General features: G+C 45.8%; 1 protein-coding gene across 7 annotated transcripts in view; it reads left to right on the forward strand.

Annotated features, from left to right (window-relative positions):
• The window catches only part of PLCB4 (phospholipase C beta 4), a 608,938-nt gene that overhangs the window by 463,365 nt on the left and 119,172 nt on the right, over positions 1-26,401 (forward strand). For all 7 annotated transcript variants that reach the window (XM_082250179.1, XM_082250184.1, XM_082250183.1 and 4 more), the window contains 7 exons: positions 3,058-3,153; positions 7,892-7,992; positions 11,047-11,085; positions 14,040-14,181; positions 16,018-16,102; positions 21,681-21,805; positions 25,593-25,644. In XM_082250179.1, the coding sequence (XP_082106305.1) occupies positions 3,058-3,153; positions 7,892-7,992; positions 11,047-11,085; positions 14,040-14,181; positions 16,018-16,102; positions 21,681-21,805; positions 25,593-25,644 (640 nt within the window). The remainder of the gene's footprint in view (positions 1-3,057; positions 3,154-7,891; positions 7,993-11,046; positions 11,086-14,039; positions 14,182-16,017; positions 16,103-21,680; positions 21,806-25,592; positions 25,645-26,401) is intronic.

Genomic DNA, 26,401 nt, shown 5'->3' on the forward strand with positions numbered 1-26,401 from the left:
ACCAAGATAAACTGATTTGGTTCAGATGGAGTCAAGCCTGTGTGGTGGCAACCAGGTGAGGAGTACAAAGACAAGTGTGTCTTGCCTACAGTCAGTCATGGTGGTGGGAGTGTCATGGTCTGGGGCTGCATGAGTGCTGCCGGCACTGGGGAGCGACAGTTCATTGAGGGAACCATGAATGCCAACATGTACTGTGACACACTGAAGCAGAGCATGATCCCCTCCCTTCAGAGATTGGGCCGCAGGGCAGTATTCCAACATAACGACCCCAAACACACCTCCAAGACGACCACTGCCTTGCTAAAGAAGCTGAGGGTAAAGGCGATGGACTGGCCAAGCATGTCTCCAGACCTAAACCCTATTGAGTATCTGTGGGCATCCTCAAATGGAAAATGGAGGAGCGCAAGGTCTCTAACACCCACCAGCTCTGTGATGTCGTCATGGAGGAGTGGAAGAGGACTCCAGTGGCAACCTGTGAAGCTCTGGTGAACTCCATGCCCAAGAGGGTTAAGGCAGTGCTGGAAAATAATGGTGGCCACACAAAATATTGACACTTTGGGCCCAATTTGGACATTTTCACTTAGGGGTGTACTCACTTTTGTTGCTGGCGGTTTAGACATTAATGGCTGTGTGTTGAGTTATTTTGAGGGGGACAGTAAATTTACACTGTTATACAAGCTGTACACTCACTTCTTTACATTGTAGCAAAGTGTCATTTCTTCAATGATGTCACATGAAAAGATAGAATAAAATATTTACAAAAAAGTGAGGGGTGTACTCACCTTTGTGAGATACTGTATAGGCGTTTCGGATCGCGGGCAGAATTCGCTGGACACCTGTGCGATTCTGGTGACTTTAAATGGCACCTCAAATGCGGCACGATTTTGCCGCGATTTTTGCCCTGCCAATCGTGGTAAAATCACGCAAACAGAATCGTGGAACGCCTGTCGCCCCAAAAGAAGTACAAGAACTTCTTTTGGGTGACAGGCGTCCCGCGATTCTGTTTGCACAATTTTACCGCGATTTGTCAGGCGACAATCGCGGCAAAATGGGGTGCCATTGTAAGTCACCGGAATCGCACGGGCGTCCTGCGACTTGCAATTCTGCCCTCGATCCGAAACGCCTATATGTGAATGGAGCCTGGTCAAATGGTCAAACATTCTCATAGACGCACTCCTAAACCTTGTAGGCAGCCTTCCCAGAAGAGTTGAAGCTGTTATAGCTGTAAAGGGTGGGCCAACTCAATATTGAACCCTACAGACTAAGACTGGGATGCCATTAAAGTTTATGTGTGTGTAAAGGCAGGCGTCCCAATACTTGTGGTAATATAGTGTAGCTCCCATGCAGTCCAGGCTAATCCGATCTCAGCTACTCCCACCCCCCTTCTAAGTCCTATACTGACTACCCTGTATATTGGGGTGTCAAACTCAATTTCATTGTGGGCCTCATCAGCATTATGGTTGGTCTCAAAGAGCTGATTGGATCTGTAAGAATAGAAGAGTAGATGGGGGAGGGGGGGCAGAGACGAGCCTCTCCACAGCTGCATGCAGAAGTGCAGGATCTGATGGAAGAGTTCTGCTGCCAACTGCTGAGACAAGGTAGAGGCAGAGGCAAGAAGGGTGCCGCAGCGGGAGAGGTGCGAGGACCAAGTGAAATAGCCTGTCGGGTGGCATTTAGCTTGGGGTCCTTGTGTTTAACACATGTCTGGTAAAGGAAAGAGACCCCAAGGTCTTTTCTGCAATAAAAAGACTGGCTGCTTTCAGATTTTCTTTCTTGAGGGTAAAATTCAACTTTAGAGTCTAACTGAAGCTTCCTGAAGTCCGACTACAAAAGAATATGCCACGGTTTTTACTTTTACTATCTGTATGTCCCTGATTGGGATTCAGATAAACTAGTTCTCCACCAGGTCCACTCTCTACCTGTGGCTGATAGCAAGCTGTGGGCAGGTCCCTAGCCAATAGACACTTTGCTATTGGCCAGTGGCGACTGGTGCTCCATGGGCCGAGGGGGCGGCAGACGGACCACACTATACCCCCCCCCCCCCAGACCACACCAGCTCCAGCCCGCACCCCACCCCCCACCCCCCCCCCCGGTTGCCGGCTCACTCACCCTGGGCAGGCAGCGGCGGCGGCTACCCCCTCAGTCTCCTCCGTGGGCATCCCCTGCGTCTCCTCCCTCCTCCTTGGCCAATAGCATGGCTTTTCCTTTCGGCCAATCGGGAAACGGTTCTCAGGACCCACTTCTTGATTGCCCAGGAGGAGAATCAGTGTGACAATAGCGAATATTCATTTGCTATTTTCACATAACTGAGTGGGCTCAGGGTGCAGTACTCTGTGCCCCGAGCCCACCCTTTTTTGAAGCCTATTAGAGCTTCTGGCTCTAATCATGTGCTTAAAAAAAAAAAAACCCCATTGGAATCCATGCGTCCGGCGCCCTGCATGTAGATTAGGGGGCCGGACGCATGGATAGTGGGGGGCGGCGCCCCTGCGCCCCCAATGGACAGGCCGCTACTGCTATTGGCTATAGAATCTACCCACTGCCTGCTATCAATCACAAGTAGAGAGTGGACCTGATGGGAGACTAATCCCTCAGCATCTGCTTCAAGCTCTGCCCACTGTCAGCGCTACTGTTTGCCAGGAGGCTGTCAGCTGTGAAGCCGAGTGTCGCTAACAAGCAGTGACAGGGGGAAGGGATAGCGACAGCAAACATGCCTCTCTGCTACACTGGGTGCAGAGACAGGCCCTCTGCCTGTCTCTGGACACCAATTTAGAATTGGTCCGAATTACTTCCATTGTCTGTGAACTGGGAGAAATTCTTCTTTTTTTTTTTTTTTTGGTGCAGCCATAGTGTTACTTTGGAAAATTGTCGCTATAAAGAACTACCTGATTATCGGTAAAGCTAGCGATTCTGGCCTTTTAAAGGGCCATGCTGCCAGAAAATTGGTGGAAGTGCTTTATTGAATCCCCCCCCCCCCCCCCCATTGTCCCTTTAATATTTCTGAAGGCTACAGTACAATGTTCATTATTAATCATGTATATTTTACTCTTCTATCAACAGAGCAGCTTGAAGCCCTGAAAAAAATGATGGAGTCCGGGGAGAACGTGGCACCAACCAGCATCCTAGAAGATGACATTGAGGAAGAAACTGAAAATGGTACACAAAGATAGAACTATTATCAGTATTATATGACGGAAATATAGCTATGACCATAACTCGTACTTTTCCGTTGTCCGCCATTTCAGTTTGCCTTCTATCGCCCTGGTACTGCTTTGGCTGCCTCTGAGCACTATTGCCCCACCCAGGGAGATCCACAGACAGAGTTTACACAATCCATGCTGGGGGAGGAGGCCTGTGCTCTGTCCTTGTCTTCATCCCCCCCGTCCATTGAGGGTGCCCCCTATCCATGCGTCCGGCCCCCTAATCTACATTGGATTCCAATGGGGGATTTTCGTTTTTTTTTTTTTGAAGCACATGATTAGAGCCAGAGGCTCTAATAGGCTTCAGAAAAGGGTGGGCTCAGGGCGCAGGGCACGCCCAGTTCTGTGACGATAGCAAATTTGCTATTGTCACACTGACTCTCCTCCCAGCCAATCAGGAAGAGGGTTGTGAGACCCCCCTTTCCTGATTGGCTGAAAAGAGAAGCAATCTTACTGGCCAGTGGCCAGGAAGAGGCAGAAGACACACGGTGGCTGGAGGAGGACAGCGGCTCAGCCATCCAGCACCCGACAGGAGGGAAGAGGTGAGGAGGTAAGGAGGCAGAGAGGGGGGGGGGGGGGATGTGTCGCTTGACTGACTGACCCGACCAACCGGGGGGAGGGGGGATTGCGCATTGGTTTGCTGCCCCACCCCCCCCGAATTACCGAGCACCAGCCACCACTGCATCCCACACTCATTAGGTCAGCAGTGGGGACATTTTACTTCTCTTCACCAGGAATCCTTTAGGCATGTCTGTGGCAGAAGTGGTGCAGCCTTTTTACGGACCATCAGAGTGGCCTGGGGGGCAATTGCCCCCCTGCCCCCTGGCCCGGTCCTCCCCTGATCCTATACCCACAGTTGATCCAGAGGAAGGCGAAAAACCCCAGCAAAGCATGATCCAATTTGCTACAGCAAGGGAAACAATTCCTTCCTGATCCCCCGAGAGGCAATCGGATATTCCCTGGATCAACTTCACCTATAAATATTAGTACCCAGTTATATTATGTACACCCAGGAAAGAATCCAGGCCTTTTTAAAGCAATCTAGTGAGCCGGCCAGAACCACCTCTGGAGGGAGTCTATTCCACATTTTCACATTTTACTATAATTAATCCTGTCTGTATTGTGCTGGCAGGTCTCAGTATCAGTTGTAAACTAGATTTGAATAAACCGCAAAAGTGGAAATACACTTTAAGGCCCCGTTTCCACTAGTGCGACTTGTTGTGCGTCTTGACACATGTCAAGTCGCATGACAAGTCAAAACCTATTCATTTCAATCAGGACCGTTCTAACTGTTGCGACTCAAGATGCAGCGACACCAGAAAAGGTTTTTGCACTACTTTTTGACGACTTCAGTTCGACTTGTCCCTTATAGAAGGCAAGGAGTCGCTGTAAAGTCGCACACAAGTTGCTTTACAAAGTCGCACTTGAAATCACGTGACTTTTTAGTCGCATTAGTGGAAACTTAGCCTAAAGCTGGCCATACATAATACAAATGTCTTATTCAATTTCCTTTAAATTTACCTTCAGCTATGTAGTGCAAGGGCCTTCCTGATTGCATACAAATTGAAAGTGTTTATGTTTGAACTCCTATTATAATGTATGGCCAGCCTAAGGCTGTACTCCTCATTAGATTTGCTTTCTGCTGATAATATACACCTATTAGTTATAACATTTTGACCACTGACAGATAAAGTGAAGAACATTGATTATCTTTTTACAATGACATCTGAAAGTGGGTGGAATATATTTGGCAGTAAGTGAACATGTTGTCCCTGAAGTTGATGTGTTGAAAGCAGATAAAAATGGGCAAGCTTAAGGATGTGAGCAGCTATGAAAAGGGCCAAATTGTAATGGTTGGACGGCTGGGTCAGAGTAATTCCAAAACTGCAGCTCCTGTGGGAAGTTCCTGGTCTGCAGTGGTCAGGACCGAAAAAAAGTGATCCAAGGAAGGAAAACTGCCCAACCGTCAACAGGGTCATGGAAGGCCAAGGCTCATTGATGGAGGTGGGGAGCAAAAGCTGGCCTGTGTTAGAGCTGCATAATTAATCGTTAAAAAATCTCATAATTGTGCACGCTCGCGGAATGGCGACAAACATTGGTACTTAAAAATCTCTGTGTGAGCTCGGAGGGACGGGGCGCTTTAATTTTTTTTTTCTTATTTAATTTACCTTTTATTTTTAGACTGTCCATTTAAAATAATTTTTTTTGATCACTTTTATTCCTATTGCAAGGAAACATCCCATGTAATAGAAATAAGCAGGACAGGCCCTCTTTAATGTGAGATCTGGGGGTCAAAAAGACCTCACATCTCACATCTACACTCAAAAGCAAAAAAAAAATAATAATTTTTTTCATCATGAAAAAAAAAATTGGCTCTTTTACGGCCGTTGGGAGGAAGCGTCGTATGACGTCGCTCCGGTCCTCCAAGGCCATAGAGTCGAGTGGGGGCCATCTTGCCCTCACTCACCTTCTTGCCTAGGAGGGGAAAGGACCGGATCGTTTTCCCCGCTGCGGACGGTTCCGGTAAGCGGGGAAAATGACCGGGGAGGGGGGTCACCGCCTATAAAAGTAATCCCACGGAGAATCCGCCGATGGGACCACTTTTATAAGAAAGAGGACCGCCCGCCCAGTAAAATAATACTGGGTTTATGGCTGCTATCTGCTTCCATAACCCCTGTATTTAACATCAAAGTAGCGATGTATAACTGCGGCGGGCGGTCCGGAAGTGGTTAAAGACTAAGCCTTTTTCTGACACTTTTTGCTTACAAATTAAAATCATTATTTTTGCTAGAAAATTACTTAGAACCCCCAAACATTATATATATTATGTGGGAGATTATCTCGGTGGCGGGTATGGATGACCCCTTGGGGGGGTGCGTTTACACAGGGAGATAGCCGAGAAGTGGTTGCAAACAACAGTTTGGTTTATTCTTGCAATTTTCTTCACACAAGTGCAAGCCTCAAAACATTAAAATAAAAATAAAACACAAAATAAATCCTTGCCACTGTGTGCGGCTACCTTCACACACACAGGAACCTATCTAAGGAGTCTGTCTCCAACCTACTGTTGGAGCAAACTTTACTGATCCTACAGCAGACACTCCATATTCCATGTTTTTTCTCTTCACACAACAAATGTCCATTGAACATGTCCATTTTCTCTTCACATAGAACACATTCCTTTGCTTGTCTCTTCACATAGCAACCATTCCTTTGCGTGTCTCTTCACATAGCAAACAGTTCATTTATTTCTTTCCACATAGAAACAATCCCAGACCTCACCTTAAGTAGTCTTCAGTCTTAATTCATTTTCCCTTCACACAGGAAATGTCGATTGGTTTCTTTTCACATAGAGACAATCCAAGACCTCACCTTGAGTAGTCTTCACACTTTTTACCCTCCTCAGCGCACATCGCTTCAGGAGGTCTTCCCCTCCCATGCTCACACAGCTTCAGGGGGCATTCCTTCCCCCATGCTCACACGGCGTCAGGAGGCAGCAATCCTTCTCCCAGGCTCACACAGCGTCGGGAGGCACACATCTGACTGTCCTCCTCTCCCCAGCTCACACAGCGTCAAGAGGCAGCAATCAATAGACTTCCTACAAATTATAGAGGCCTTAATTTCCTCATTCTGAACAGCTGAAGGTCTGTTCAACATCCTTAGACAGTTCTGGCTACCTCTGCAGCCGACACCCTATAGTAATTGGTGAATTTTCTAAACCAGGTGGAAATGTATCTCCTGTCTGTGACTACATCCACAGATTTACCTGACTTCCTGTCACAATATATATATATATATATGATATATATATGATATATATATATATATATATATATACATATATATACATATATATATATATATATAACCTAGCAGAGACTCTAGAGAATAAAATGGCGATTGTTGCAATCTTTTATGTCACACTGTATTTGCGCAGAAGTCTTTCAAACACAGTTTTTTTGGGAAAAAGTACACTTTAATGAATTAAAAAAAAAAAAAAAAAACAGTAAAGTTAGCCCAAATTTTTTGCATAATGTAAAAGATGATGTTACGCCGAGAATCGTGATCTTTATTCTAAGCAAAAAAATTGTGATTCTCGTTTTATGCAGAATCGGGCAGCTCTAGCCTGTGTAGTCCAGTCCAATAGAAGAGCTACTGGAGCTCAAATTGCCTTACAAAGTTAGTGCTGGCTCTGATAGAAAGGTGTCAGAACACACAGGGCATCGCAGTTTGTTGGGTATGAAGCTGCGTACCCCCATGCTGACCTCGTGCTCACAGACAAAAGCGGCTTCAATGGGCATGTGCGCATCAGAACTGGACCACGGAGCACTGGAAGAAGGTGGCCCGGTCTGATGAATTCAATAAGGGTTTGAGGAACACAACAACATGCTTGAGGTGTTGACTCGGCCTTCAGATTCTCCGGATCTCAATCCATCGAGCATCTGTGGGATGTGCTGGAAAAACAAGTCCAATCGCAACTTTCAGGACTTAAAGGATCTGCTACTGACGGCTTGGTGCCAGATACCACAGCATACCTTCAGAGGTCTAGTGGAGTCCATGCCTCGATGGGTTATGGTGGGTGGTCATAATGTAATGGCTGATCAGTGTCAATGGTATGGAAGGTTTAGGCGTTATTCATGGCAGCCATGTGATGCCTCCAGTGGTATAATCACCTGTGTTATTTTTTTAATTAGCTGATCAAGAGGAAGAAGCCCATCCTGAGTACAAGTTTGGAAGTGAGCTGTCAGCAGAGGACCTCAGCCAAAAAGAAGCCGTAGCTAATAGTGTAAAAAAGGTAATGGTTGTGTTTTTTTTAATGTATGCATTTATTTGGGATTTGTGTTTCCTTCCCATTAAACAATATATCCAAAACATATGTGGACCACAATATGGAGTTCTGATGTTTTCTTTAAAGGGCACTGTTAAAGCCTAACTCCAGGTCTACTTTGACATTAAATAAATTTGTTTGGGCCAGCTTGGCCCGGACAAGCATTTCAGTCTGTAGTAGAAGTTCAGATGAGAAAAAAAACAACACACTGCTAAGACAGATAAGCAAATGGTTCTTAGAGGGGGGGGTCTGTGACTTGGAGGATCTTGAGGTCTGACTTCAGCCCTTCTAAACTGGAAATATCACAGTTAATTTTCCTTATCAGCTTCTCTAATGGTCCCCCTCCTACCCAAGGCCCCATAACAGCCATGTTGACTTCTATGGTCATTGTTACGAAGGTGACTTTGCCCTTGGCCATGGTTAATGTGTTTGGTGTGAAGGAACTCAAGTGGCCTGCAAAGAGCCCTGACCTCAACGCTTTGAACACCTTTGAGAAGAATTAGAACGCTAATTGCCAGCCAAGTCTTCTCAACCAACATTAGTACCCAACTTCACAAACGCCCTTTTGGCTGAACGGGAACCATTGCACATTCTTGTTAACTTGTCAAAATCATTACCAGAATATTGGACGCTGTTATAGCCACCAAGGAAGGTTGAGGAGCAGCTTTATATTACTATCCATGGTTTGGAATGGAAAGTCCAGCGAGCTCTTATAGATGGAATGATAAGAGGTCCACAAATGTTTGGCCGGAACCCCTCCTTCATCAAGAACTCGGTGATGGCATGTTGCTGCTAGGAATCCAGTATCTTCCAGCTTGGCCCAGACAAACATTTCAGTCTATAGTAGAAGTTCAGATGATAATAAAACATACTGCTAAGACAGGTAAGCAAATGGTTCTTAGAGGGGGGTCTGTGACTTGGAGGATCTTGAGGTCTGACTTCAGCCCTTCTAAACTGTAAATATCACAGGTGATTTTCTTTACCAGCTTCTCTAATGGTCCCCCTCTTACCCAAGGCCCCATAACAGCCATGTTGACTTCTATGGTCATTGTTACGAAGGTGACTTTGCCCTTGGCCATGGTTAGTGTGTTTGGTGTGAATGAACTCAAGTGGCCTGCAAAGAGCCCTGACCTCAACCCTTCTGAACACCTTTGAGAAGAATTAGAATGCTAAATGCCAGCCAAGTCTTCTCAACCAACATTAGTACCCAACTTCGCAAACGCCCTTTTGGCTGAACGGAAACCATTGCACATTCTTGTTAACTTGTCAAAATCATTACCAGAATATTGGAGGCTGTTATAGCCACCAAGGAAGGTTGAGGAGCAGCTTTATATTACTATCCATGGTTTGGATGGAATGTCCAGCGAGCTCTTATAGATGGGATGATAAGAGGTCCACAAATGTTTGGCCGGAACCCCTCCTTCATCAAGAACTCGGTGATGGCATGTTGCTTCTGCTAGGAATCCAGTATCTTCCAGCTTGGCCCAGACAAACATTTCAGTCTATAGTAGAAGTTCAGATGATAAAAAAATAAAACACACTGCTAAGACAGGTAAGCAAACGGTTCTTAGAGGGGGGTCTGTGACTTGGAGGATCTTGAGGTCTGACTTCAGCCCTTCTAAATGGTCCCCCTCTTACCCAAGGCCCCATAACAGCCATGTTGGCTTCTATGGTCATTGTTACGAAGGTGACTTTGCCCTTGGCCATGGTTAGTGTTTGGTGTGAAGGAACTCAAGTGGCCTGCAAAGAGCCCGGACCTCAACCCTTCTGAACACCTTTGAGAAGAATTAGAATGCTCAATGCCAGCCAAGTCTTTTCAACCAACATTAGTACCCAACTTCGCAAACGCCCTTTTGGCTGAACGGGAACAATTGCACATTCTTGTTAACTTGTCAAAATCATTACCAGAATATTGGAGGCTGTTATAGCCACCAAGGAATGTTGAGGAGCAGCTTTATTTTACTCAGGGCTGCTGATATAAAACGCGGGGCCCCGTACAGACTACCTGACAGGTAAATTCTTCACCCCATGGGAATGCAGCTGTGACTGTCAGAAAAACAGAGCAATGGGGGAGAGAGATGAAAAAAATATACAGGCTGTGACAAGGAGTATAGGAAGAAGTGCACAGAAAGATACAAAGTTTCAGAGGATAAACTCCTGAGCAGAGATAACATTAGAGCCAGGGCTGAGAGGGGGGCCCACACAAGGAGGGGGATTAGTGAGGGACAACTGTCTCTCTCAGCAGATAAAAGCTGGCAGCAGGGAGAGAAATCAGTTTTCAGTTGCTAGAGGAAGATTTCTGTAAATGTCGTTCATCATGAATCCCCCTCCCTGTGTGGGCCCCCCTGTGTGCTTGGGCTCCCTACAAGAGGACCGGTGGTCCCCCCCTATCAGCGGCCCTGATTTTACTACCCATGGTTTGGAATGGAAAGTCCAGCGAGCTCTTATAAATGTGATGGTAAGAGGTCCACAAATATTTGGCCGGCACCCCTCCTTCATCAAGAACTCGGTAATGGCAAGTTGCTTCTTCTGGGAATCCATTATCTACCTGCAATGAAAAAGAAGAGTTACTATAGAGGAAGAGTTAATCTTCTAACATGTGAAGTTTGAACAACTTATGGAAGTTAAAAAAAAGTTATACCCACTTTTGCATTACTTACGGCACGGCCCCTACATACAGTATACGCTATATACAAGGGTTCTTCAAAACGTTTCCGCACTTTTTTAACTCTATTATATATGTATATGAAAGTGTAGAAACTTTTTGAAGACCCCTTGTATACATAGCTAAATTAAAATATCTGTTGAGCAATTAGAAGATCCTGCTCCCTGGAGTAGGAGGGAAAAGAATTAGCCACGTGTCTGTATTGATGGTTACCATTGGCTGTACCAGTGGCTGGTACACATCCGTGATGGATGCAGTCCTGTTATCTGGGAAAAGCTTTGAGCTTCAAAATCTGGTACAGCCCATAGTGACTCCTTTTTATGTATCTGAAAATAAAGTCTGTTTCTTTTCTTTAGGTTGTGGAAGACTCGGAACCAGAAAACAATAATAAAAAGGTGACAACTCATTAACTATTTTTTTTGGATACAAAATGTATAATGTATTATTAATTTATACCAATGGATAGATAGACAACGGGAAAAGTCATCTATGAAGATAGTTATAGCACCTTAGGCACCCATTGTTCGCATTCATACCTGATAGAGAGGCCCATACATTGGTAGAGAAGGTAATTAGAAAGTTGTGTCGTGCCTCTGTCTATGGGATACAAGCTATTTAGGACTCCTAATAATTTTTTGCCAGTTGGGCAGATGTATACAAGAGTTTCCGTTTATTGGCTGTCAGCATGCTGTCCAGCATCCTATATGTGTGGATTGATGGCTGTGACCGTGCATGTTCCTTTAGAACAGCTATGTCCAAACTATGGCCCTCCAGCTGTCCAGGAACTACAATTCCCATCATGCCTAGTTATGTCTGTGAATGTCAGAGATTTACAGTGCCTCATGGGAATTGTAGTTCCTGAACAGCTGGCGGGCCATAGTTTGGACACCCCTGCTTTAGAAGAAACCCATTCCCTTAACATCTAAAGTCTACCTGAAGCCAAATCATTTTTTTGGTTAGAGTTGAGGAATGGGAAAACCCGTCTGGCTTTTTTTTGCCATCGGTGTCCCATTGGGGAGACAGTATTTTCTTTGTTTCCATGAACGTCAGTTGGCTCCTTTCCTTTTTTCTTTTTTGCATTGTGATCCACCGTTTGGTGCAGGTCCACATACATATATAGGAACTTTGTTTTGGTGAATCAAGCAACCATTCTCAACCGGGTTTTGTAAAACCCCCTCCAGAGGGTTCTATAGGTTCCTTAAGCTGTGGTGGACCTCCCAACTGATGGTGCCTGTACAGTTCAGAGGTCAGCACCATTTGGAATAATCTTTTTTAGCTTTCTCTTATGTGTGGTAGCCATTTCAGAGATGTCAACCTAAGCAAAATATCAGGTTTCCTCTCTGGCTTACACAGCCCTGTCTGGTAGATTCCATCCAGGGCACAGACTGGGTGAGGTGTCCCACCAAATTACTTGCAATGTCCAAAAGCAAAGATGAGGTGCGGGAAGCCTCACACCAAGCAATCCCATGCACCAAGACAGTAATAGCAGCCTCAGTTTAACTCTCCTATGTGTTTCGCCCCTCCAGGTACTTAATGACTAAGCCCTGTGGGTAAAGCGAAACTCGTTGGGGAAGTGCCCGGGATAGACTGAGGCTGCTATTACCTCCTTGATGGGATTGTTCAGCATGAGGCTTGTGGCTTACCGTGGATGGGGTGAAAGGTGTTGTGGGGCGTGGCCAGGACAGAGTTAGACTGAGGCTGCTATTACCTTCTTGATGCTCAGGATTGCTCAGGGTGTGGCCTGTGGGTAATCATGGGCGGTGTGAAAGGTGTTCTGGGGAGTGCCCATGATGGATTTAGACTGAGGCTGCTATTACCTTCTTGATGCTCTGGATTGCTCAGTATGCGGCTTGTGGCTCATCATGGGCGGGGTGAAAGGGGTTGTGGGCGTGCCCAGGATGGAGTTATACTGAGGCTGTTATTACCTCCTTAATACACGGGACTGCTCAGTGTGCGGCTTGCGGCTCACCGGGGTATGGGGTGAAAGGTGCTGGGGGCATGGACGGAACAGAGTTAAACTGAGGATGTTATTACCTCCTTGAAGCACGGGATTGCACGGCGTGCAACTTGGGGCTCATTGATGGGGGGGGGGTAAAAGCTGTTGTGGGCTTGGTCAGAATGAAATAAGACTGAGTGAGGCCGCTATTACTTCCTTGATGCACGGGATTGCTCGAGGTGCAACTTGTGGCTCCTTGTGGGCTGGATTGAAATGTGTTGTGGGCGTAGTCAGAACAGAATTAGACTTGAGGCTGCTATTACCTCCTTGATGCTTGGGATTGCTCCGTGTGCGGCTGGCGGCTCATAATTTTTGCTTTTTGCCCTTTCAGAGGCATTTGACAGACAGCAAGGAGGTGATATGTGAAAATCTGACCCACCATGCCACAGCATGGCCCCATTCACTTGAACAGGTCGCTTTTAGTACTGCCGACCAAAAGTGGCATGCTAACAGAGGCTGACTGGCAACTTCTGGCCCAGGGGGCCAGAACAAACCAGAGGCCCATAGTGCAGCAATTCGGCCCCTCTCCCCCTCTTCCCGGCCTCCTCCTGACCCCCATTCCAGGATGAAGCTTCACTCCAGGTACTCTCTACTCACCGGCTGAATCCGGGTTCCCGACCTGGCCAGCAGGGGGATGTTGGGGAGAGCTGGGACAGCTCTGTTAGGGCTGGAGGAGAGAGAGTCCCCAGTGGGGCATGGAACCATCCTCTGCTCAGACACAGTGTACACCATCCATACTGTGGGGGGGGGGGGGGGGGGGCAGCGCTCTGTCCTTGTCTTTAACCCCCACTCAGTAGGTCAGCAACAGGGATTTTTTACTTCTCTTCACCAGAAAACTTTAGGCATGTCTGGCATAAGCGGTGCAGCCTTTTTACGGGGCATCAGAGCGGTCCAGGGGGCAATTGCCCCCCTGGCACAGTCCTCCACTGCATGCTAATTTTATGCATACAGTCCTGACATTTGGGGGGGGGGGGGGTTGTTGATAGAACTGCAGCTCAACAACCTGCTTTTACCGCAGGATACCCTTGTGACCAAGCCCTTAGGATACCATTTTGACCACCACTGTAAGAGGGGCAATCTCCCCGCTTTCACACTGGCCACCTATGAATTGGTTTTAGAAGGGTTCCTGTGGGGTAAAAAGGGCTGAGAATGGCCGGTATAGTATAGGAAAGGAAATATGTAATAAGGTGACAGAGAAACCATAATTTGGCACACACTAAAAGAATATTCTGCCAGTGAATTAGATATGGTTGGGTCATGTAAGGGGGTGGCTGGCGGATATTATGCACCAGTCCTAGAAACCTAGATTTAATATAATAAATTTCACCATTGTATGTATTGTTATCGTTTTAGGGCCAAGCAACTGTGGATGATGAACAAGCGTGGATGGCCAATTATAAATATGTAGGAGCCACAACTAATATACATCCGTTTCTGTCAGCGATGATCAACTACGCCCAGCCAGTAAAATTCCAGAGCTTTAAAGTGGCAGAAGGTAATTACCTCCGTTTTAGTATGAACATGTAGTATATAATGTGAGAGGTGTATGCTATATACTGTATAAGTTGCTATATACCTTTTCTCATCAGCAGTATATAGCAGTTTTGTGACTTCTATCAGTGTCTGCTTAAAGCTTGTAGGAGGAGTTTTTATTCTCTTATGACTGTCCTATGAGGCTGCAGGACCCCTGACCCCCTGTCTGGACAGTGCTGATTGGCTCTTTGCTGATCACATGCACCTTTCATAAAAAAAAAAAAAAAAAAAACTCTCTAGCAATACACACCAAACATGTGCAGAGTGCCCCCAGGGCTCTGTTCTATCAGCAGATGGATTGGGGATAGCAAAAGAAGAGGAGGATCAGTGAAGACAGGATCAAACAGTCTTTTTACACAATGCACAAGATTACCCCTTAGGTTCCACAGTGAGTATAACAAGCATGCTTTACTGCAGTGGTCTCAAAACTGTGGCCTTTTGCTTGCCTTTGTCCAACCCTCGAGGCACTATACAGGGCATAATTCCTCCTGCTGACACCAATGATGGTGCACTGTTCCTGCTACTAATACCAATGATGTGGCGCTATTCCTCCTCCCACTGAACGCATTTTTTATCACACTGACCACCAAACATGAGTCATTGTGGACTAACATTGACGCTGGGGCATTTTCTACTCCCACTGGCCACAGTCCGACCCTCCTAAAGTCTGAAAGGCATTAAACTAGACCTTTGTTTAGGATAGGGTGACCAGACCAGACGTCCCCGGTTTCCAGGGACAGTCCCCGGATTGAAGACACTGCCCCAGGTCCAAGACTGTCCCCGGTTTTGTCCCCGGATTCAGGGCCAGATTAATATAGACAGGGCATCCCATGCTGGCTGAGAAACAGCCTGGTGGCTCAGATGCAGACGCCCCCTGCTGGACAATCTCACTGACGCTCTAAACCTCTCAAGCCTGCACTCTATGTCTAACACCCTCCTGTATATTATTATGTAGTCCTGTGCCAAGCGCTCTGTGTATTATGCAGTCCTGTGCCCAGTGCTCTGTGTATTATGCAGTCCTGTGCCCAGCACTCTGTGTATTATGCAGTCTTGTACCCAGCGCTCTGTGTATTATGCAGTCCTGTGCCCAGCGCTCTGTGTATTATGCAGTCCTGTGCCCAGTGCTCTGTGTATTATGCAGTCCTGTGCCCAGTGCTCTGTGTATTATGTAGTCTTGTACCCAGCGCTCTGTGTATTATGCAGTCCTGTGCCCAGCGCTCTGTGTATTATGCAGTCCTGTGCCCAGCGCTTTGTGTACTATGCAGTCCTGTGCCCAGCGCTCTCTGTATTATGCAGTCCTGTGCCCAGAGCTTTGTGTATTATGCAGTCCTGTGCCCAGCGCTTTGTTGATTATGCAGTCCTGTGCCATTTGCCAATTAAAAAAAAAAATATATATATATATATGTCCCCGGAATTTATTTTTTTAAATCTGGTCCCCTTAGTTTAGGAAGTTTGGAGACCCATGCTTTACTGCATATACAGACTGATTTTACTGTTGTGGGTTTAGTAACACTTTAAGGTAAGTGTAAATTTTAGTTCTTCGAGTGTAGCTTACAGGTTAGGGTTTTGAGTGTCGCACTTTCAGTTGGTAGTTGAAGAAAAAAAGAATACAGAAAAGATAAATGGTTGGTCTGCTATCACCAATATATCCACAAGAGGGAGCTATTCTGCTGCTAAATATTCAAGAGTAATATGACATTAGAGTCAGATAAAGGGAGAATAATCTGCAAATACAGGAAAGAATGATTGTGTACTTACTGTGAATGTTACTATAAATTTCTGATGTTTTCTCTTTCAGAGAAAAATATTCATTACAACATGTCCTCTTTTAACGAATCGGTTGGATTGGGGTATTTGAAGACGCATGCCATTGAGTTTGTAAAGTATCCTTTGTGGTTTATCTATACTATAAGTATTACTATTTTTTATTATTATTATTATACAGGATGTATATAGTGCCAACAGTTTTCCCACATCTTTAAATGATACAGTTACAACACAATTAAAGACAAGAAGGGTAGGAGGATCCTGTTCACAAGAGCTTACAATCTAAAAGGGAGGGACAAGTGAAACAAAAGATACAGGTCTGTCCATACAGCAGGGGTATTGAATTAAAATTAAGGGAGGTCCGGTCAGTCAAATTCTCTTCGAGCAGAGGTCTGAATCTCAGTTCCTCCTTTCCATCTGTCCCATCAGTCCCCCCCCCCCCTCCTTTACAACACAATGTCCCCTTTTACATTGCAGTTCCTCCCTTTACACCACAACACCCTCTTTAACATCACAGTCCTCCCCTTTACACCACAATGTCACCTTTTACATAGCAGGCCCCACCCTTTTTACATGGCAGCCCCCCCCCCCCCTTACACGACAACACCCCCTTTTACATAGTCCCCCCCTCCCTTTATATTACAGGATCCCATTTTACATCACAGTCCCCCCATTTATTCCACAGCGCCCCCTTTTACTTTCCAGCCCCCTTAATTTTTACACCATAGTGCCCCCTTTTTCATTGCAGTCCCCCCCTTTACACCACAACACCCTCTTTAACATCACAGTCCTCCCCTTTACACCACAATGTCCCCTTTTACATAGCAGGCCCCACCCTTTTTACATGGCAGCCCCCCCCCCCTTACACGACAACACCCCCTTTTACATAGTCCCCCCCTCCCTTTATATTACAGGATCCCATTTTACATCACAGTCCCCCCATTTATTCCACAGCGCCCCCTTTTACTTTCCAGCCCCCTTAATTTTTACACCATAGTGCCCCCTTTTTCATTGCAGTCCCCCCCTTTACACCACAACACCCTCTTTAACGTCACAGTCCTCTCCTTTACACGGCAATGCCCCCTTTTACATCATAGTCTCCCCCTCCTTTATATTACAGCATCCCCGTTTACATCACAGCTCCCCCCCCCCATTTATACCACAGCACCCCCTTTTACATCACAGCCCTCCTTTACATCATAGCCCCCCCAACACTTACACCACAGTCCCCACCCTCAACACCAAAACACCGCCTTTAACATCACAGTCCTTCCCTTTACACCACAATGTCCCCTTTTACATAGCAGACCCCACTCTTTTACATTGCAGTTCCCCCTTTACACAACAACTCCCCCCTTTTATATCGTCCCCCCCCTTTATATTGAACCATCCCCTTTTATATCACAGTCCCCTCCTTTATACCACAGTGCCCCCTTTTACATCACAGTCCCCCCCCCCTTATACCACAGCGCCCCCCTTTACATCACAGTCTCCTCCTTTATACCACAGTGCCCCCTTTTACATCACAGTCCCCCTCTTATACCACAGCCCCCACTTACATCACAGCCTTCCTTACACCACAGTGCCCCTTTTTACATTGCAGCCCCCCTCCTTTACACCACAACACCCTCTTTAACATCACAATCCTCCCCTTTACACCACAATGTCCCCTTTTACATAGCCCCCCCCCTCCTTTATATTACCGCATCCCATTTTACATCACAGTCCCCCCATTTATACCCCAGTGCCCCCTTTTACTTCACAGCCCCCCATACGTTTACACCATAGTGCCCCCTTTTTCTTTGCAGTCCCCCCCTTTACACGACAACGCCCCCTTTTACATCATAGTCTCCCCCTCTTTTATATTACAGCATCCCCTTTTATATCACAGCTCCCCCCCCCCATTTATACCACAGCACCCCCTTTTACATCACAGCTCTCCTTTACATCATAGCCCCCCCAACCCTTACACCACAGCCCCCCTTTTTAAATTGCAGTCCCCCCCTTTACACAAAAACTCCATCTTTAACATCACAGTCCTCCCCTTTACACCACAATGTCCCCTTTTACATAGCAGACCCCACACTTTTACATTGCACTTCCCCCTTTACACAACAACCCCCCCTTTTACATCGTCACCCCCTCCCCCCCCTTTGGATTACAGCATCCCCTTTTACATCACAGTCCCCTCCTTTATACAGTAGCACCTCTTTTCACATCACAGTCCACCCCCCTTTACATCACAGCGCCCCCCTTTACATCACAGCCCCCCCCCCCCTTTACATCACAGCGCCCCCCTTTCCATCACAGTGCCCTCTTTTACATTAAAGTCCCCCCTTTACACCAAGGCACCCCCTTTTGCATCACAGAATCCCCCTGTTTGCATCACAGCCCCCCTTCTGTGTCTTCAGCCCCCTTTACATCACAGCCCCCCTTTTACATGACAGACTCCTCCCTTTAAAGCAGTGTCTTTGGACCCTTCTTCACATCACAGTCCCCCACATTACATCCCAGTTCTCTTCAAATAATAGCCCTCAATTCTCATCAGAGCCCCCCTCCCCCCCCCCCCGCCTTTCCTTTTATCCTGATCCACTTTACATAAATGCCTCCATAATATCATTATCCTCGTCTGATTACAGCGCTCCCCCAATCTTTAGAATCCTTCCTTCAACAGCAAACAGAGGGCAGGAGGCGCGGCATGACTGGACGGCGGGCGGGAGCTGCATAACTTTTCATTTTAACAGGCAGGTGATTGGTTGCTAGGACAACCCTGCGTCCTAGCAACCAATCACTGGCTGGTTAACATGAAAAGTTATGCAGCTCCCGCCCGCCGTCCAGTCATGCCGCGCCTCCTGCCCTCTGTTTGGTGTAACAAATGAAAGGAAAGCTGTGGCCGCTGTGGGGTGGGAGGAGGGAAACCCAGGCTCCGGATAGGACTGCCATTCTTTCTCTACTTCCAGCATCAACAGACTGCCCACTCACCCTGTGAGGTGCTCTCTGGCATCTGACTGCTGGTGACCACGTAGGACACATAGGTCAACTGATTGGTGATGCTGGAAGTAGAGAGAGAACATTACATGGCAAGTCCTGCATAATCACCATCAGTCAGATGCCAGAGGGCACCTCACAGGGTCAGTAGGGGGATGGTCTGTGCTATGCAATGTTCTTTCTCTACTTCCAGCATCACCAGACTTCCCATCTACTGACCCTGTAAGGTTCTCTCTGGCATCTGGCTTCAGGTGATAACATAGGACTCATGGGTCAACTGATCTGTGATGCTGGAAGTAGATAGAGGGCGCTACATAGCACAGACCGCCCTCCTACTGACCCTGTGTGGTGAACTCTTGCACCTGGCTACAGGGGATCACATAGGACTCATGGGTAAATAATTGGTGATGCTGGAAGTAGATAGAGGGTGCTACATTGCACAGACCACCCCCCCCCCCCCCAATGAGTCCTGCATAATCACCTGCAGCCAGACGCCAGGGAGCACCTCACAGGGTCAGTAGGGGGGTGGTCTGTGCTATATAAAGGTCTATCTCTACTTCCAGCATCACCAGACCGCTCTCCTACTGACCCTGTGAGGGGCTTTCTGGCATCTTGCAGCAAGTGATCACATGGGACTTATAGGTAAATAATTTAACCCCTGGGACAGTACCAAAAGCCTGTGTGTCATTGGTCAGGTTTCCTTCAGCATCCAACGTGCCTCCCCATTGGATCAGCTGGGGACCCAGATGAATCACACACTGGGCACACTCAGTAGACCTAACTACCAATCCTTCTCTCTGATAAGCAGAGTGCCTAAAGATTTTGCCTGCTGCTTTTCTGGTAAGCAGAGAGAGCCAAAACTACACTCCCTACCTAGCACCTGACTAGGAGGGAGCTACATCCATCCCCCCCACACCAAATGAGCCATGTCCCTACTGACTCTGGGGCAGCCGCCCCCTAGAAAAATTCCCTACCACAACATTTTCCATAATATTAAAGGTAACATTAAACAGGTTAGCAGAATTTTCCTTTTACTCTGTGATAAACACAGATAGATGTACCCTCTTGTCATAGCAGGAACCCAAAAGTGTAATAATAACATTCAGGGAGTTGAAAAGGGAATTGAGCAAAGAATTTCCAGCTTTGTATAGGAAAAAGAACATTACATGGCACAGACCATCCCCCTACTGACCCTGTGAGGTTCTCTCGAGGAAACAGTAATCCCAGCACCTAGTACCCAGTGCTAGTGGCCATCATCCCAAATCAATGTATACAAAAGGAATCCCCAATGGTGTGGGACTATGAATGCCACTAGACACTGTATATCAAAGTTAAAATGATAAATTTATTAAACAATAGGTCAAGACACAGACAATTTTTCAAACAAATGTAGTAAGAACATCAACATGACATGAAATAAGGGGCATATAAAAATCGCATGCAATTGTACCAGATGACATTGAAGACGCTCAGGTGCACATGGTAGCCTTGAACCGGAAAAGAGACCCTACGCGTTTCGGGCGTTAAAACAGCCCTTCCTCAGGGCTCAACCAAAGTTCCAAAAGCACCTAATGCGGATGATCACATAGGACTCATGGGTAAATAATTGGGGATGCTGGAAGCAGATAGAGGGCGCTACATTGCACAAACCGCCCTCCTACTGACCCTGTGAGGTTCTCTCTGGCATCTGGCTGCAGGTGATCACATAGGACTCATAGGTAAATAATTGGTGATGCTGGAAGCAAATAGAGGGCGCTACATTGCACAGACCGTCCCCCTATGAGTCCTGCATAATCACTTGCAGCAAGAAGCCAGAAATCACCTCACAGGGTCAGTGGGAGGGCAGTCTGTGCTATGTAGCGCCCTCTATCTACTTCCAGCATCACAAATCAGTTGACCCATGAGTCCTATGTTATCACCTGAAGACAGATACCAGAGAGAACCTCACAGGGTCAGTAGATGGGAAGTCTGGTTATGCTGGAAGTAGAGAAAGAACATTACATAGCACAGACCATCCCCCTACTGACCCTGTGAGGGGCTCTCTGGCATCTAGCTGCAGGTGATCACATAGGACTCATGGGTAAATAATTGGTGATGCTGGAAGTAGATAGAGGGCGCTACATTGCAAAGACCGTTCTCCTACTGACCCTGTGAGTTTCTCTCTGGCGCCTGGCTGCAGGTGACAACATAGGACTCATAGGTAAATAATTGGTGATGCTGGAAGCAGATAGAGGGCGCTACATTGCACAGATGGTCCCCCTGCTGACCCTATGAGGTTCTCTCTGGTGTCTGGCTACAGGTGATCATATAGGACAACTGATTGGTCATGCTGGAAGTAGAGAGTGGATGTTAAATAATAGCACAACAGGTCAACTGAATGAACTTTTTGATTTTCGCACAGTTGCAGTGTCTGCTGGACGCCATTACTGCCTTGCTGATTGCTTTCCCTCATTGCCTGGAATTGCTCTTTAATTAAACCCAGGTTGGGTTTAATTTGTAATTCCAACAACAGCAGCAGGCGAAGCCAAACAGCTCCAGGCAGAGACTGACTGCTCCGAAATGTCAAAACCCCCCAAAAATGCGGATTTCACGTAGAAGCGCCCATTGCGTTCCTTGCACCCTAATACATAACCTTCGATGAGTGTGGACTGTACCATAGATCTGTATGTGTGCCTCCGTTATCATTCCTGAACCCCCCGCACCCAGCTACAACAAGCGTCAGATGAGTCGGATCTACCCCAAGGGGGGGCGAGTGGATTCCAGTAATTATATGCCGCAGATTTTCTGGAACGCCGGCTGCCAGATGGTCTCCCTGAACTATCAGACCCCAGGTAGGCTGCAGCGGCCAGTCAAGCCGAATGCCAAGAAAGCCCGCGCCTCGCTAACTTGGTGAACAGATGCCGCCGAGCCGCCTCTGGCATTCCATCCAGAAACTGGAACGAGGCTAAATGATATTAAGATGTTTACTGACAAATGAGAAGGAGTCGATGAGCGGGGCCCAGTTATAAATAGACGAGCTGTGTGTGCGCTGCATTTTAATTGGTAACTTTAACCGGTGACCCGGCATTAACACGCACAGCGCAAGATGAAATCTATTCATTGTATTATAATCTGTCGCTTTCACGCATGGAAGTCCCTAAACAGACAATTCAAGAAAGATCTGCAAAGGGTTAATGCCGGTTCAAGTGGCCACCAATGCTCGTCCCATTATTTGTAGAGCTCCTCCCATTATTCTCATTTTTATATATTGTTGAGTCTTATCACCATTTTTAACTCCTATGTTTGCAACTAAAATAAAGGGGCCTGTTTATAGAAAATTAATTGTGCGATTGTCTCAGCATTCCCACAGCGGTCGCAAGTAATCCCCGCAATGTCTCCCTGCATTTGCAAATGGGGAAAAATCAAATGTTCTCTGCAGATTGCAAGTGTAAACGCGGAAAATAACACAATTTGGCCACTAGATGGAAGTGAAGAGCATACTTTTTATTATATGATCGGCAGCTCCATCTAGAGGCCATAACCTGGTATTTTTTCTGTTTTTTTTTTTTTAACATACTGCATTTTGGCCACTAGATGGAGCTGCAGATCATAGGAAATATGTATGCTCCTTACCTCCAGCTAATGGCCATATTGCTTACTTCCTATGATTTGCAGCTCCAGTGGCCATAATGCATTATTTTTTCTGACTGAGGTATTTCAGGAAAATACTGCATTTTAGCCACTATATAGAGGTAAGGAGCATACTTATTTCTTATGAGTTGCAGCTCCACCTAGTGACCATATTGCTTATTTTCTATGATTGCCAGCTCTATCTAGTGCCCGTAACCTGGTATTTTTTCTGTTTTTTTTTTTGCTTTTTTTTTAACATACTGCATTTTGGCCATTAGATGGAGCTGCAGATCATAGGAAATATGAATGCTCCTTGCCTCCATCTAGTGGCCATAGTGCTTACTACTTATGATTTGCAGCTCCATCTAGTGGCCATAATGCAGTATTTTTTCTGACTGAGGTATTTTTAGGAAAATACTGCATTTTGGCCATTAGATGGAGGTAAGGAGCATACCTATTTCTTCTGATTTGCAGCACAACCTAGTGACCATATTGCTTATTTTCTATGATCATCAGCTCCATCTAGTGGCCATATTGTTCATTTGCAGGAAAATACTACATTTTGGCCATTAGATGGAGGTAAGGAGCATATCTATTTCTTATGATTTGCAGCTCCACCTAGTGGCCATATTGCTTATTTGCAGGAAAATACTGCATTTTGGCCACTAGATGGAGGTAAGGAGCATATCTATTTCTTATGATTTGCAGCTCCACCTAGTGACCATGTTGCTTATTTTCTATGATGGTCAGCTCCATCTAGTGGCCATATTGCTTATTTCATATGACCTTCAGCTCTGTCTAGTGGCCATAATGCTGTATTTTTTCTGACTGAGGTATTTCAGGAAATTACTGCAATTTGGCCACTAGACAGAGGTAAAGAGCATACTTATTTCCTATGATTTGCAGCTCCATCTAGTGGCCATATTGCCGTTTTTCTTTGATTGTCAATTCCTTCTAGTGACCATATTGCTTATTTTCTATGATTATTAATTCCTTCTAGTGACCATATTGCTATTTCCTTAGATCGTCAGCTTCATCTAGTGGCCATAACGTAGTATTTTTTCTGATTGAGGTATTTAGTGGCCATAACGTAGTATTTTTTCTGATTGAGGTATTTCAGGAAAATACTGCAATTTGGCCACTAGACAGAGGTAAAGAGCATACTTATTTCCTATGATTTGCAGCTCCATCTAGTGGCCATATTGCTTATTTTCTATGATTGTCAATTCCTTCGAGTGACCATATTGCTTATTTCCTATGACCATCAGCTCTGTCTAGTGGCCATAACGTAGTATCTGTTTTCTTTTTGAGGTATTTCAGAACAATACTGCATTTTGGCCACTAGATGGAGGTAATGAGCATACTTATTTCCTATAATCTGCAGCTCCATCTACTGGCCATGTTGCTTATTTCCATTGATTTGCATCTCCACCTAGTAGCCATTTTCTTATTTCCTATGATTGTCAGATCCATCTAGTTGCCATATTAATTATTTCCTATGATAGCTTCTTCTAGTGATCATAATGCAATATTTTTTCTGATTGAGGTATTTCAGCGTACATACACAGTAATTGTATTTGTGGTTTTTTTGCACACGTTTACATGTTCTTTTTACGCCTAAAGATTAGTTACACCCCGCAAATATTGTATACCCTATAAAAGCAAGGACCCTGGAGAATGAAATGGTGGTATTTTCTAATTTCTGCACTTGATAAACTCAACTGTTTATGAAGAGCAAATTTTCAGTAAAATTTTTTTTTTAAAAAAGTAAATTTTTCAAGCACACAAAGTTAACATACAGTATTATTTAATATAAAGGTGATATTGTACCGAGTAAACAGATACAAAAACATGTCAAGCCTGAAAATTGCACATGCCTGTAAAACAAGATGTTTACTTTGGTAAGCCCATGTATGTGGGGGTAAGCGGATCAGAACTTTTTTTGGAGGGGGTTAGGTTTAAGTGCTTGGGTTTAACGTGACCCCTGATGTCTTTTCTGCCTTCCACTGAAGGTAATGGAGTGTAGATTGCGCTCCATTTGCTTCTTTCTGCCACAGCGTCTGGCGATAGTAACAATGGTACACATCGCTTCCATTTTCATTACAGTTAGGGGGGAATCAGTAAACAGAAGTTTGCTGGTCTCCCTTTCCTCCACCCGGCAGCACCCACCATAGGTGTACTGGTCCTGCAGGTGGGACAGCAGAGCCTAGAAAAAATGCTTGGAGACGGTAACATTACTGAAGGTCCGTGGAAGTGATCAGCTGAACAGCTGCCCAATTACTTCCACCTAACAGCTAACAGTTGCCTCATTAGATTTACATGCACTCCCAGCTGTTGTAGTAGCCAGGAGTGTGTTGCGTGACATAAATTGATGGCAAAGAAAGGGATAAGTACCCTCATTATTGCACTGCCAGAACCTAACAAAAATTATTTTGCAAATACAGACTTTCTAAAAGTGTGTATTTGCATAGGCTTAGACACTAAACTAACCCCACCTGACTCCCCACCCCCCCCCCCCCCCCCACATGTGCAGAGCTGGGGATAGTTGTTATATATGGAACGGGGGGTCAAGCTTACATACCCAGAAGTTAGGTTTGACAGTGCTGCGGAGGGAAGGGGGGTGAGCACTGAACATTAACAAAGAAACCTGATCAGTATCTTTACAAACATTAAAAAAAAGCCTTCCCAGCCACAGGCAAACCAATTACAATGTAGTTTGATATTTTACCTTGGCCCCATCTATCTCCCAACCTGCCCCTGCTCATAATTGTTACTCTTTTGTATGACAATTAGTAGGGGTACACAATGGGGTCTTTTGGTGCACCCAAACATTGGCCAGTGCCCACACCCATTACAATCCCCAGAAATTTTGCGCAATGAGCTGATGTACCCAATTGGAAAAAAAGTTGAAGAATTCCAGGTTATCGTACCGTCTGCTCTCTGTATTGTTAAATAAAGCTGCACTTGAACTCTGGAGCAAGTTTTGAAATATACTTTGCCTTCTGACAGATCTAGCTATGCAGCTGAACCTAGGCAAGTTCGAATACAACGGATCTTGTGGGTAAGCAGTATGTTTTGAACTGTTTAGTTTGTGTTATGCTTCTGAATTCTGTTTATGAATGTTTTTAGTCGATGCAGAATAGTGATGAACTTGGGTTCAATCCAAAAACAAGCTAGGCCCAAGCTGGAAGTTGGCTGTCACTGTCACTGTTGGGCCAATGTGTTTCGGGTGGGATATTGCCCACCTGCTTCCCCTTGAATGCCTTTGACATCATTGACCTAATATGGGCACATGACCGAATTAGGTCAATGTATTGACCTAACTTAGCCATGTGGCCATGTAAGGTCTACGATGTTATGAGTACCCCCTCCCCCCATCTTTTGTCTACATGGAGCTCTGGGGTGGGGAATCTCTCATTCACAGCTCATTGGCATATTAATGACAGCCACCTTCAGAGTTCAGAACAACCCCATGCCCAACCCTAAGTCAATGCCATTGACCTAATCCTAAGTCAATGCCATTGACCTATAATGGCGGTAAGGCCATATTAGGTCAATGATGTAATGAGCATTGACCTAATATGGACACAAGGCCATATTAGATCAGTACCATGGCCCTAATATGGCCATTTGGCCATATAAGTTCTAGATGTCGTGATTACCCCCCCCCCCCCCCCCCCCATCTTTTGTCTACATGGAGCTCTGGGGTGGAGAATCTCCCACAGCTAATTGGATCAGTAATGACAGCCGACTTCCGAGTTCAGACCAAACCCAAGCCTATTCCTTAGTCAATTTCTTTGACCTAACATGGCCATAAG

This window comes from Pelophylax lessonae, assembly GCF_965119305.1.
Source record: "Pelophylax lessonae genome assembly, chromosome: 3".
In the NCBI taxonomy this organism is placed as follows: Eukaryota; Metazoa; Chordata; class Amphibia; order Anura; family Ranidae; genus Pelophylax; species Pelophylax lessonae.